Source organism: Martes martes (genome assembly GCF_963455335.1).
Source record: "Martes martes genome assembly, chromosome: 10".
NCBI classification, from domain to species: Eukaryota; Metazoa; Chordata; class Mammalia; order Carnivora; family Mustelidae; genus Martes; species Martes martes.
In genome coordinates, this window is record NC_137898.1 from 35513145 (window position 1) to 35526273 (window position 13129).

Consider the following 13129-nt stretch of genomic DNA (forward strand, 5'->3'; position numbering starts at 1 on the left):
ACAACTGGATGTGTGGAACCACCAGTTTTCCCCCACGTGTGCAGGAGGTTAATCCTCGTTAACACTCGGAACACTGAGTTTCTATAGAGAGGGCTGCGTGTCCGCACACGTCTTGGCATCTGCCCACACGCTTCTGTACAGTGTGACTGTGCATCCCAGAAGAAGGGCTGCGGCGTGTGGAATTTAACAAACCGATTCCTGAAAATGGTCTCATAAAGGTGAGCAACGGAGAGCTAATGGCATTCTCTTGCTAATTTCATCTTTCCCTTGGGATTTCCGTAGTGGTTTTAAAAGGATCGCTATTCTTTTGTTCTAGGGGCACTGTCTCTGTCCAGTTTCTTCTCCCACCTATTTTTCACCTCTTGCTTTGTAAAAATTAATGTTCTCTGTTGTAGTTCAGAGGATGGGATCTAAACTAGACAGAGATCTCTTCATCCGTTGAGAATCATCTCTCCCCTTTCTCATTTTACCCCTTCTGAAGTAATGACATTGAAGGCTTCCAGTTTGGACCTAAGATGGCTCTAATTACGAACAGATAGTCTGTGATGGAATTCGCTCAGATAACTAATTAACCGCAGGAATACATGGGCTGTGGAAAATTTCAGGAGCACCATCTGTGGAAAAACTGGGAAGGGCATGCCGTTACCACAGCTCTGGGGTCCATTAAGAGTGCGTTTGTGTGGGGACCGTGTCTTGTGGGCGGTGACTCACAGCTGTCGAAATTCCCATAGCATCTCACCACAGGAACTCCAGGGCGTCCGCAACACCTTATAAGCAACCTGTTGATTTGAAGTTTCCAGTTCTGAGCAAAGACTGAAATAAAGTCTCTCTTGTTTGTTTTTGGTTTTTGTTTTTAATTGTAATGGTTCTGGCTTGTTCTCAATATCCACATTATGGCAAGCTTCTTGAAGGGGGATTCCTTTTATCCCCTGGCTGGAGAGAGTTACTGCATGTTCTCTCCCCTTAGGGACAAAAGGCACAGTTACGTCACCCTTGCACTTTTTTAAAGTACAGATTATTCCTCGATCCCAGAGCTTGGAAGACTGTGCTCTGCTGCACTTTCACAACATCCCCTGTTAGGAGGTGTGCTGTGTTTGAAATTTGGAGGAGGCACCCCTTTAGTTGTGTTCACATCTGTACTGTGTGGGGCTCAAAGTGGAACCCAGTAATGCTTAGGATTCCGCCTGGGAAAAGAGGGTTCTGTGTCATCTCAGCCCCACCTATTTGCAGGTGATCCAACACCAACACCATCAGGGTTCCCAGTGTGAGTCATTTGTGTACGTACTGGTGACTTGGTGACTCGGTGTTTGGGAACTAGCTGTCTCTGCAATCCTTCGCAAAAAACCTAAACAGTGAAGCAATCTCCAGTTCTGTTGATGAAACTACCCCATCAACTCCCTGAGGATGTCCCTGTAACTCAAGAAGTTTTAGACTTTTCTTTAGAAAACTTTTTTTTTTTTTTAAACCATGTTTCCTCCTTCAGTCTTGAAGGAAATGATCCCAGTTGTTGGAACCCAACTGAGAAATTGAGTTGCCTGCTGGATACCTTACTGAGATAAAGACAAATTTGGGTTGGATAGGGGATTCGGATCCTTGATACATGGATATGTTTTAGGGTTTTGTTGTTGCTTCCATTGCTGTTGTTTCATGGGTTATATTTAGGCATTAGATCTGTTAGTTTTAGGGCAGACTTAGAAATAAATCTTCATTGAGTGAGTGAGTCAGTTTTCCCTGCCTCTGTCTTGGTTTCACCATCAGAGACATCTGGCTGAAAGGAATATTCATGTGTGTAGAAATCTATCACCTGCCAATGCCGCTGGTGTCATTTCCAGTCTGATTCTGATCAAGGGAGAAATGTTAGGCCTTCTAAGTATTCAGGGAGGCCAATTTTGCCTGCACATGACTTGTAGCATTGAGATAAAAATTAGTGATTGAGTGGAAGTCCAGATTTAGGTCAGTAGTACAATATAAATTCTCAATGAATCACATTTATGGGTACCTTGCACTTTATTGTATAAACACAATAGTGGGAAAGCCAGGTGACATACAAAGGGAACCCAGATTTATTTATTACCATTACAAAAGCAAAATTATTTTCCTACATAATAAATGTCCTAATAAAACAAGTGGAACCAATGAAGAGATGGCAGGTAAGCCCATGACATGCTCAGAATGTACCACAAATAAGTCGACAGCCCTTTCATTTCCTTAGCCTAAGTAGCTTCCTTCCTCTTTATCATTTACAGTCCAATGTTTCTCAACTTTAATAAGTGTATAAATCACCTTGAAGTACATGAATCTTGTCAAAGTACAGATTCTGTTTTAGCGGACAGGGTGGATGGACTAAAGGAAGGGAAGCTGAGCTTCTTCTTTTTTTTTTTTTTTTTAAGATTTTATTTATTTATTTGTGAGAGAGAGAGAGAGGGAAAGCACAGAGGACAAATGAGAGGGAGAAGCCGAATCCCCATTGAGCAAAAGCCTGAAACCAAAACCACAGGATCAAGGCCTGAGCCAAAGCAGATGCTTAACCAACTAAGCACCCAGGCACCCTAAGAGTCTTCATGTCCTGTAAGCTCCTAGGTGATGGTAATGCTGCTGGCCCATGGATATCACTTTGAGAGGCAAGGGTTCATTTTCATTTTTTCAGGTCCTTGGAAAGAAGGTTATTGAAACTTAATGGAACCTGGTAGATCGTATCACAATTAACATTACTGTCTGCCATGTTATGGGAATTTAATAATGCATTGTTTTTTGCAATTTAATAGAACGTTGTTCAGAGAATGACAAATACCATGTGATTTCATTCACGTGGAATTTAAGAAACAAAACAAACGAGCCAAGGGGGGAAAAGAGAGAGAGAGAGAGACAAATCAAGAAACAGACTCTGAACCACAGAGAACAAACTAATGGTTACCAGAGGGGAGAGTCATGGGAGGATGGGTTAAATAGGTGATGGGGATTAAGGAGTGCACTTATCATGATGAGCATGGGGTCATGTATGGAATTGTTGAATCACTGTGTTACACACTTGAAACTAACATAGCACGGTGTGTTAATTAACTGTACTTAAAGTAAGAGGCTTAAAAAGTTGAGAACAATAGTAATAGAATAGTATTAAATCTGAACTTTATTATAACCAAATCTCACCTGAAATTCTAAAGAAAACAGAATCCTAATTAAAGAGGTTAAGTTTTTTAATTGGATGTTAACTGCCATTTTGTTCTGTAATCTAAAAAACAGCAGTTTAAGGGATGCCTGGATGGTCAGTTGGTTAAGTGTCCATCTCTGGTCATGACTCAGTGTGGTGAGAGCCAGCCTGGTGTTGGGCTCCACGCTCAGCACGAGTCTGACTGGGACTCTCTCCCTTTTCCCTTCCCCTGTGCATGTGAGCGCTCACATACTCTCTCTCTCTCTTAAAATAAGTAAGTATACAAAATCTTTTTAAAAAATAGTTTAGGGGCACCTGGGTGGCTGAGTTCGTTAAGCAACTGCCTTCAGCTCAGCTCATGATCCTGGAGTCCTGGGATGGAGTCCCGTTATCGGGCTCCCTGCTCAGCGGGGAGTTTGCTTCTCCCTCTGACCCTCCCCACTCTCCTGCTCTCTCTTTCTCCTTCTCTGTCTCTCAAATAAATAAAATCTTTAAGAAAAAAGTTTAAAAAATAGTTTAAAACTGTATTTTAAAAAGCAAAATGTTTAGGTTGTCTGTTCATTTGATAGGCAATTGACTTGTGTATGCTTGACTTTATCACAGAGGTGTGCACTCTTTGGGCAGTGTTACTCTGTGAAGAGGAGGTGAACGTGGATAGGACCACCAGCTGTGGGTGGCTCTGGCTTCCAGGGATTCTTCCTTGGTTACCACAGACCAGTAGGTTTCTTGGGGCAGTTGTGTTAGAGGCACTTAAAGACCTTTGGATGGTGGCAGCTGTGCCTGGGATTGGGATGCCTGGTGGGGTGTTCTCTGCCCAGACCTCGTCCTTGAGCCAGGCATGTTGTACAAGGTACTGTACAAATTGTAATTCAAAGGAGAATACCCTTCCCCATCCTAATGGGGAATATGGTCTAGTGTTACTCCTGGGTAAGCTGGGTGTCTAACCAGTAGAAGAATTTTTGCTTTTTTCAAGGATGGAGTATGGGATAGAAGGTGTTATTAAAAGACCAGAGCTGTTGTGCTTTCTATCAAAGATGTGTGTAAATTTATCAAATTAATAATTCAGTGCAATATACTTTTTTATGTGATAATTACATATATGTATTATTCTGGGTCTTAAGAACCAGCAATTTCTCTGTCATTCTTAGGCTAAGTAATGTCTGTAAGTGTCACAATACCATGCACCCACTAGGAGATCAGATAGTACCCTGGTATGAAGGACTGTGCTGTGTAGAATGCATAGTTGGACACCCATGAACATAAAATACATTATGATCGAAAACTACATTTTTAAAGGCACTTCCTTCAAAGCTTTGGAACATCTGCCTCATCAGACTTCATTTACTAAAATATTTATTAGTTTCAGTTGATGGGTCATTCAGGCGAGTAAGTAAATATCTGTCATGATCATTAGGCCCACACCACCATTTTACTTATGGATTCCAACTGCCAATTGTTTTCCATCAGGAATGTGAAGTTATTTGTTTGTTTGTTGTTTTTTTGTTTGTTTTTTAAATTCTCGGCTAAGCAGTATATACCTAGTGGGAAAATAATGCAGAGAAATGAAAAAAAAACTGGTTTCTGTAGTTGAAGGCTTAGTTTTCCTTTGGAATCTGAGGTTCTGACCTTGTTCTATCAGGGGAACCACAGCGAACGGATGAGTTGATTAAAAACTCTGGTCCCCTTTCCGCCTGTACGAAAGGGGGGTAATTATAGTTACCTGCACCTCTAGGGTCCTATGAGTCTTAATTAGTTAATATTTGCAAAGTGTTCGGAGATCTTTGAATTAAAAGTGCTGAGCAGTGGAATCCAAGTTCAGTGTAATTATAATCGGAATGAGAATTTCGACTGTTGCCTTCCCTCATCCTCCGGCCATGATGTTCTTTTAGCCAACCTGGACATGACCTGTGGTTAACACTCTTCTCTGCACACTTCTCTCTAACCCCTTCTCCTTTGCAGCTCACTTCAGCCTAAAAGTAAATAAATAGAAACAAATTAAGTTCAAAGATATACCCAAGCCCTTAACTCTAATCTTAGTAGTTACTTAAGTAACTACTCAGAATTTATCTGTTTGTTTGTTTGTTTAGCAAGTGTGTGCGCACACACACAGGGCTGGGGAGAGGAGGGGCTGAGGCAGAGGGAGAGCGAGCGAGCAAGAATCTTAAGCAGGTTCCATGCCTAGTGTGGAGCCGATCTCACGACCCTGAGATCATGACCTGAGCCGAAATCAGGAGTCGGCTACTTAACCAACTGAGCCACCCAGGCACCCCTCACTATTTATTTCTAAAGTTCAACAACCACCAAGAAGAAAATCAATGAATTAACTGGTCTTTCCCACTCGATCATTCTTTCAGGCCCTCCTGTACCTGGTGATAAACTGGGCTTCTGGAAGCATTTTCCTGCTAGAAACTCTTCACTGGCTCTTCCGTGTCTGCAAAGCAGGGTCCAGAGTCATTAGCATCCTCCTGAGAGCTTTTCGGAATCTGACAGTCACTCACTGTTACTTCTCACTATTCCCTTAAAGAGTTCTTCTCTCTAGAAAGGTGCTCTATGACTCCAACCAAGCCTCCACCCATCCAACGGTGTCTTTTCTGGACACATCTAAACCCTCCCTATCCTCCCCTTCCTCTTCACAGAGCATTCTTCATTCTCTAACTGGAAGTAACCTCTTTCTCTTTATAGAATTTTTTCTTTACGTTTCCTGGGTCTTTTCTACCTTTTTGTTTTCGTTACTTAAATATATGTCCTACTTCCCTCCTAGACCGTAAGATTTGAAGGTAGATTCTTTGTGTGATGAATGAACAAACAAAGGATAACATATGCATAGAGTGAAACTGGATACAAATTAAAGATTATTTACATTGATTTGCAAGATTGCATTAAGGTGGTCTCTTCATAGGCTTGCATCATGTATGTTAGGAATTAAATATTAATTGATAATTTCTTCAACGTTACCGTTATCCTTGTTACTTATAGGACTGTCTAAGATGAGCAGCCATATCTTTAAACTTTTGATTACATGCTCATAGACAAAATGCTAAGGGATTAGCAACAAGGAAGACTTTGTGTGTTTTCTCCCGTTTGCCTGAATTACCCCTATTACTGTTTGCTTTCCCTTCTTAGCTTTGGCCATGGAAATGTTGTTCTAGGGTGCCTGAATTTTTGCAGAGCTTTCCTTTAGAGGAAGGCCATGTTGTCTGCAATTCCATCCACTGGAATGGCATTAAAGTCGAAGGGTCTTCCGGGTCACAATTATCCAGTACTACAAAGCAGCGTCTCAGTGGCGCTGCCTTTAGAAAGTCGGGCTCCAGGATACACACACCTGCCGAGAGCTCTGGCCACATTTTAGAAGCTCCTTCTCTGACCACCCCCTGTAGCAGAGCCTCTCTTCTCCCTGCAGTTAAATATTGTAAACCCAGCAGCATGTCCTGATGGTTAAAAACCTGAACGAAGAGCTAACCTGTAAACCTCTCTGAACCATAATTGTCTCATCTGTTTAATGTGGATAATAATACCTGCCTTATCTCCTTGTAACAGTCAAATTAGATCATACTTCTGAGTGTTCTACAGTCTTTAAAAGAAATGTTAAGTTATTACTATAGCATGCTGTCATGGATATTCATCTGGTTGAATGTTTAAGACTTGTGAGTCATGCTTAAAACTAACTTTCCTTCTATTTTGTAGATTTTCTTTTTAGCCTGGTGTACTATATTTAATTTTTTGAGAATGAGGCTAAAAAAGAAATCCTCTCTAGCATTTTATAGATGTGGTTGAGTTGATTGTTGTAAGCCTTGGAGCAGAATTAGACAGTCCCAGTGAATTTATTACGTATAAAGAGATATATAGACTGTCTACTTAGCAGTATCACACCGCCTCTCATCTTTGGCGTAACAAAGTCTCATCTGAAGGACCTAAAATGTTTGGAATTGTCATGGAAGCTTTTACTTACGTTTAGGATTTCCTGAGACAGTGTATAAAATCACTCACTGAAGAGGTTAACAGCAAAAAAGGCAGTTACAAGACTTAAAAGTTCAAGTTTTGCTATGATTATTGTCACTGGCTGCTTTTTCAAAGTCTTTTATTAGAAACAGAGCTACACAAATGATAGGGGCTGTTCATATGATGTCATGTTATTTGCTTTTTAGAAATCATCCAAATAAAGCTTGCACTCTGAGAGAAGCTGAAGAGATTCCTCATGGCTGGTCATTGACATCTATAAGATCTCTTCAAGCTTGTAATTTGGGTTTAGCATGGCCTGTACTTGACCAAATAATTCCGTGGGTTCACTGGTGCTTTTCAAATGGGAAAGCTTCCCCTGAAAATTAGGTCAAAACTGTCTTCTCATGGTTTAATCAACTCATCAGTAAGTTTTTACTGAGAACTATTATATTACTCTGTGTTAAGCATTAATTGGGTCAGACATGATTCATTCCCTCAGAGAGCTTATCATCTAACTGAAGACTGCCCGTGGTTGGCAAACACCATCAACAATTAACAAGCGAGTAGGGAATGAAGTACTAAATGAGATGTAACACGCAAATTTTAGAAGAGAAGGAGGACAGTGTGTGCTAGAGTAATTAGAGAAGGTGGCATGTATGATTTGATGTTTGAACTGGGCCATGAAGGATGAACAAGACTTAGTCAGAAAAGTTTGCCAGGAATGGAACAAGTCACTTCCAGGCAATAATGTTTCTGGGGCTCCAGGGACTCTGGCCTGATCAGGGTAGAGGTAAGGTAAGGCCATATTTTGAGGGGTGTGAATACCAGATAAAAGAGGTTAGATGGGACCTAGTGGAACAAAAATGCTATTGCAAGTTTTTGTAAGAGAATGATGAGCTAAGAGTGGTTAGTCAAGCAGCGGTCATCGTGGCTGAATGGAGCAGAAAGGATGTGAAGTACGTCAGGGGGACATTGTAGTCCCCAGATGAGATGGTGACAGCTGAGCCAAGATGGTGGCAGCGGGATGGAAGGGAAAAGGGATGGACAAGAAAAATTTCTCAGAGGAAAAATGAACAGGACTTTTTTTGCTGATTGTACTTGAAGACCATACCTAAAATGTACGGTCAAACTTGATTCCAGGATTCCTCACCTTCGGCCTGGATGGTCCAAAGCATTTAGAAATCACTGTCAGAAACAGAAAAGTTAGGAAATAACATTGTCCCCTCAAAAAGTACTGAGTTGGGTGTTGGATGCATTACTGGGCCTTGTGAGTGAGTAGGCAGTGAACATCCCAGAAGTGTCCCTCTGGGCAGGGCTGGAGATGGGGGCTGGACTTCAGCACCAGAAAATTCATTACTGACTCTGTGCAGATGTTCAGCTTTGAGAGATGCCCCCAGTGTGGGCTTCAGGATGTAAGCCAAGTTATACTGACTCGGATAGCCTTTGTTCCTCTGAAATAGTTCCTTATGGAACTGCTAGGAAGAATATACAAAGGACTCACTACTTTTGTAACCAAAAAGTTACTAAGAAAAAGATGAGACCAGTGAAAGGCAGGGTAAACGTCTCTAAGCCAAGTGTAGAAAAAGGTGTCATTAAGAGACTCATCACTGTGGTTGAGGTAAAAAAGCAATGGCTCACCTCTGAAGCTGAAGATGCCTGGGGACCTTGGCCCATTTTAAGCAGTTTGTGTGGGCACTTAGTAAATATTTACAAGACTTACTCTCTTTGATTAATTCCAAAGTGAGCATTTTCTGATTCATATTTTTAACATATTTGAAATGGCTTGTGTCCTACAGTTGATGTCCTTTTGTTGTTCTGGTTGGCCAGGTAGGAAGGAGTCCCAGCACAGCTATCATCACCTTAACCAACTTACTTTGCTTGGTTTTCTTTTGTTACATTTGCAGAAAAATTATATATGATAAAATGTGTCCTAATAAGTCTAGAAGAGGGGGCACCTGGATGGCTCAGTGGGTTAAAGCCTCTGCCTTCGGCTCAGGTCATGATCCCAGGGTCCTGGGATCAAGCCCCGCATCAGGCTCTCTGCTCAGCGGGGAGCCTGCTTCCTCTTCTCTCTCTCTGCCTGCCTCTCTGCCTACTTGTGATCTCTATCTGTTAAATAAATAAATAAAATCTTAAAAAAAAATAAGTCTAGAAGAGGTCTTTGGTAAGTATACAGTAACAGTTTGGGGTGATAAAAAAAGCACTTTGGGCTGCATTTTTAATTTCTTAGTGGTACACAAAATGGTGTGTTTTGTAATGCCAATATCTTAGATTTAGTGAAATAATAGTATTGAAAGATGACTGATCACAGCAGATCTGTACTGGAGTGATACAGATGGCTGGGGTAGAATATTCTAGATTTGCATTCTTTCCTCAGCCTCCATCTGAGGTGCCCCTTGGGTGGTTTTAATTTGAACAGGGAACATTAGGAGAAAGGGTTTTCCTTCAGTGGTGTAAATGCCACCTACCAGGAGTAGAAAGCACCTCGGAGGATGCATTTCTTTGATGGTGAAGAATCCAGGACATTCACAAAAAGTTCAGGTATAAGCAGAATGGGTATTTGTGGTTCATTCAAACCCGCAGACCCTTGTGTACTCCAGACAGCCCTGAGCATGCTTGTTCTTTGTGCAAAGTGAGAGTGAATCCACAAGGAAATTTGTGGGTGTTTGGGGACGGTAATAGATCTCTTATAAAAGCGGAGAACAGAAGCATTGTTTCTCTGTACCAGCATTTGCAGCTATTTCTGCAGTGTGACCTATTGTCTGGAGGAGGTAGGTTGTTGCCTTCCCGTACGGTGACACTTCATGGACAGGACGTCCATGGGTAGCACAGCGTAATGACTAGGGCATGTGTGTGTCTCTTTGTAAGTCCTTGCTCCAGGACTAAGAACTAGGAATAGTTAGTGTTGGACCTGGGGGATGCTTCTCTCTCTTGCTAAGGGACCCAGAGCTTCAGGTAAGTGACACTGAAGTCCTTCGCCATCTGATGGTAACCTTGGGTCGGTCCGTAGGTATGTTTTCATGTTGTTTGTTCGCCCATTCTAATTGGCTTCCCAGAGCCTGCCTGTAGACATGCAGCCAAATTTACACTGGAAAACCCTCTGGCAAACAGGAAAAGATTAATTTTGTGGTGTGCTGTTAAGGGACTTCCCAGAAAACTTCAAAAGCACAGAAAGAAGCACTAGCTGCCTATTCCAAAATGTGCAAAATGCCACTCAGCTTTTTAAAGGTGTGATAAACTCAGAGCCCTCCCATACACATACACACCAGACCACATTTCCAACGGAAGGAGAAGCTGAGCTTTCTGAGATGGGGCTGTACGTGAGCCAGGAAAGCCAGGGGCTGAGGGGCTTGGAGTGTTGCTGGAGATAACTGTGGATCTGCATCTGGGAGGCATTTGAAATTGACTTCAGTGCCTTTTTAATGCAGACTTTTCCAGTTCTCTCTTAAGCAGACACATTGTTTTCATATCAGCCCCAGGCATAGACACACCATTAAAATCAACGGGTAGAAAATGATTTGTGTTTGGAAATAAGCAAAACATTTTCAGTTGTGACCACCCAGGTGTAGTAGGGAAACTCTGGAGCTGACGTTGGGAGCCCCAAGCTCTAATATAAACTTTCTTCAGGACAGGAAGCAGTCCTTTGGTTTCCTTATCTGTAAAGCAGGATGGCTTGATGGAATTATCTTTCTGCTTTGTTCTGATAGATTATGCGAGGGGAAAAAAAAAGTCACTATAAAGGCTCTTTACAGCTCCTTGACTTTTTTATGGTGCTCCTCAAGCCTAGATATGACAAAGTTAGGAAGGCGCCCACAGACCCCTCAGGCCACGACCATTCCTGTCACGTTCCCTCAATAGGACCATGTTGCCAACTCGGGAAAAAAAAAAAAAAATGACTATTATACTTACAGTTGTTGCTTAGTAACATTTCTGATTTTGTGTTTCTTGTGACAGCCTGAGCAGAGATCATTAAAAATTAAGCTTACAAAGCTGCTAAAGTAGGAGGAAGGAGGAGACCTCGAAGGCACCATTTTTTTTCACTTGCTTAGAAGCCATCTAACCTTGGGTTGCAATGCCTCGTCTTGGGGCAAACACAGCACGGTCTCTGGTTTATATTAAACCACATAGAGCACACTCCTGACATTAACTTGTGTCCAATTGCAGCTGGAGTTTATCACCAGTACATAAAACCCTTGACCCTGCAGAATGGCCTGGAATTACAGTCCCCTGCTTCGCACTGCATGCACAATCGCATAGCATCCCCCCCCCCCCCCCCCCGGCGGAAGAAAGCCCTAACGAGCTCTGTGTCCTCTTTCTGCTTTCTTCCTGCAGTTCCACCAGGTGAGAAGAGTGATGACCATCCTTTTCCTTACTATGGTTATTTCATACTTCGGTTGCATGAAGGCTGCCCCTATGAAGGAAGCAAACGTCCGAGGACAAGGCAGCTTGGCCTACCCAGGTGTGCGGACCCATGGGACTCTGGAGAGCATGAATGGGCCCAAGGCAGGCTCGAGAGGCCTGACTTCCTTGGCTGACACTTTTGAACACGTGATAGAAGAGCTGTTGGACGAGGACCAGAAAGTGCGGCCCAACGAAGAGAACAATAAGGACGCGGACTTGTATACTTCCAGGGTAATGCTTAGTAGTCAAGTGCCTTTGGAGCCTCCTCTCCTCTTTCTGCTCGAGGAATACAAAAATTACCTGGATGCTGCAAACATGTCTATGAGGGTCCGGCGCCACTCTGACCCCGCCCGCCGTGGGGAGCTGAGCGTGTGCGACAGCATTAGCGAGTGGGTGACAGCGGCGGATAAAAAGACTGCAGTGGACATGTCGGGCGGGACGGTCACAGTCCTTGAAAAAGTCCCCGTATCAAAAGGCCAGCTGAAGCAGTACTTCTATGAGACCAAGTGCAATCCCATGGGTTACACAAAGGAGGGCTGCAGGGGCATAGACAAAAGGCATTGGAACTCCCAGTGCCGAACTACCCAGTCGTACGTGCGGGCCCTTACCATGGATAGCAAAAAGAGAATTGGCTGGCGATTCATAAGGATAGACACTTCCTGTGTATGTACATTGACCATTAAAAGGGGAAGATAGTTGATTTATGTTGTATAGATTATATTGAGACAAAAATTATCTATTTGTATATATACATAACAGGGTAAATTATTCAGTTAAGAAAAATAATTTTATGAACTGCATGTATAAATGAAGTTTATACAGTACAGTGGTTCTACAGTCTATTTATTGGACCTATCCATGACCAGAAGGGAAACAGTCATTTTGCGCACAACTTTAAAAAGTCTGCATTACATTCCTCGATAATGTTGTGGTTTGTTGCCGTTGCCAAGAATTGAAAACGTAAAAAGTTAAAAAAAATAATAATAAATTGCATGCTGCTTTAATTGTGAATTGATAATAAACTGTCCTCTTTCAGAAAACAGACAAAAAAAAAAAAAACAACAAAAATTTGAACCAAAACATTCCGTTTACATTTTAGACAGTAAGTATCTTCGTTCTTGTTAGTACTATTATCTGTTTTACTGCTTTTAACTTCTGATAGCGTTGGAATTAAAACAATGTCAAGGTGCTGTTGTCATCGCTTTACTGGCTTAGGGAATGGGGGATGGGAGGGGTATATTTTTGTTTGTTTTGTGTTTTTTTTTGTTTGTTTTGTTGTTTTGTTTTGTTTTGTTTTTTAGTTCCCATAGGGAGTAGGGATGGGGAAAGAATTCTTTAACTATATATTCTGGTTGATAAGGGATTTATTTGTATGTTGTAAAGATGTTTGCAATATCAATCAGATGACTGGAAAATGAATAAAAATTAAGGCAACTGAACAAAGTGCTCACTCCACTACCCATGGTGCACCTCCTAGGCTCCCACTCGCCCTTTGGGCCTTGGTCAGGGGAGGCTCCTTTTATCGGAAAGACCTACATTTTCATAGAGCACATTCTTTCCCTCCCTCCCCCTTTGGTCCCCTCTTTGTTTTGTTTTCTTAAAAGAAGAAAAATCAGTTGCGCGCTCTGAAATATTTTACCA

At 42.1% G+C, this 13129-nt stretch overlaps 1 protein-coding gene across 2 annotated transcripts in view; it reads left to right on the forward strand.

Annotated features, from left to right (window-relative positions):
* Positions 1 to 12524, forward strand: part of BDNF (brain derived neurotrophic factor) — a 33860-nt gene extending 21336 nt beyond the window's left edge. The window contains exons 1-2 of one of the 2 annotated variants that reach the window (XM_080816781.1): positions 149 to 218; positions 11420 to 12524. In XM_080816781.1, coding sequence (XP_080672907.1) covers positions 11441 to 12184 — 744 coding nt within the window. In that variant the 5' untranslated portion in view covers positions 149 to 218; positions 11420 to 11440 and the 3' untranslated portion in view covers positions 12185 to 12524. Of the gene's footprint in view, positions 1 to 148; positions 219 to 11419 lie in introns of those variants that run through there. The other variant, XM_080816782.1, reaches the window with a different exon arrangement.
* The last annotated feature ends 605 nt before the right edge of the window (positions 12525 to 13129 follow it).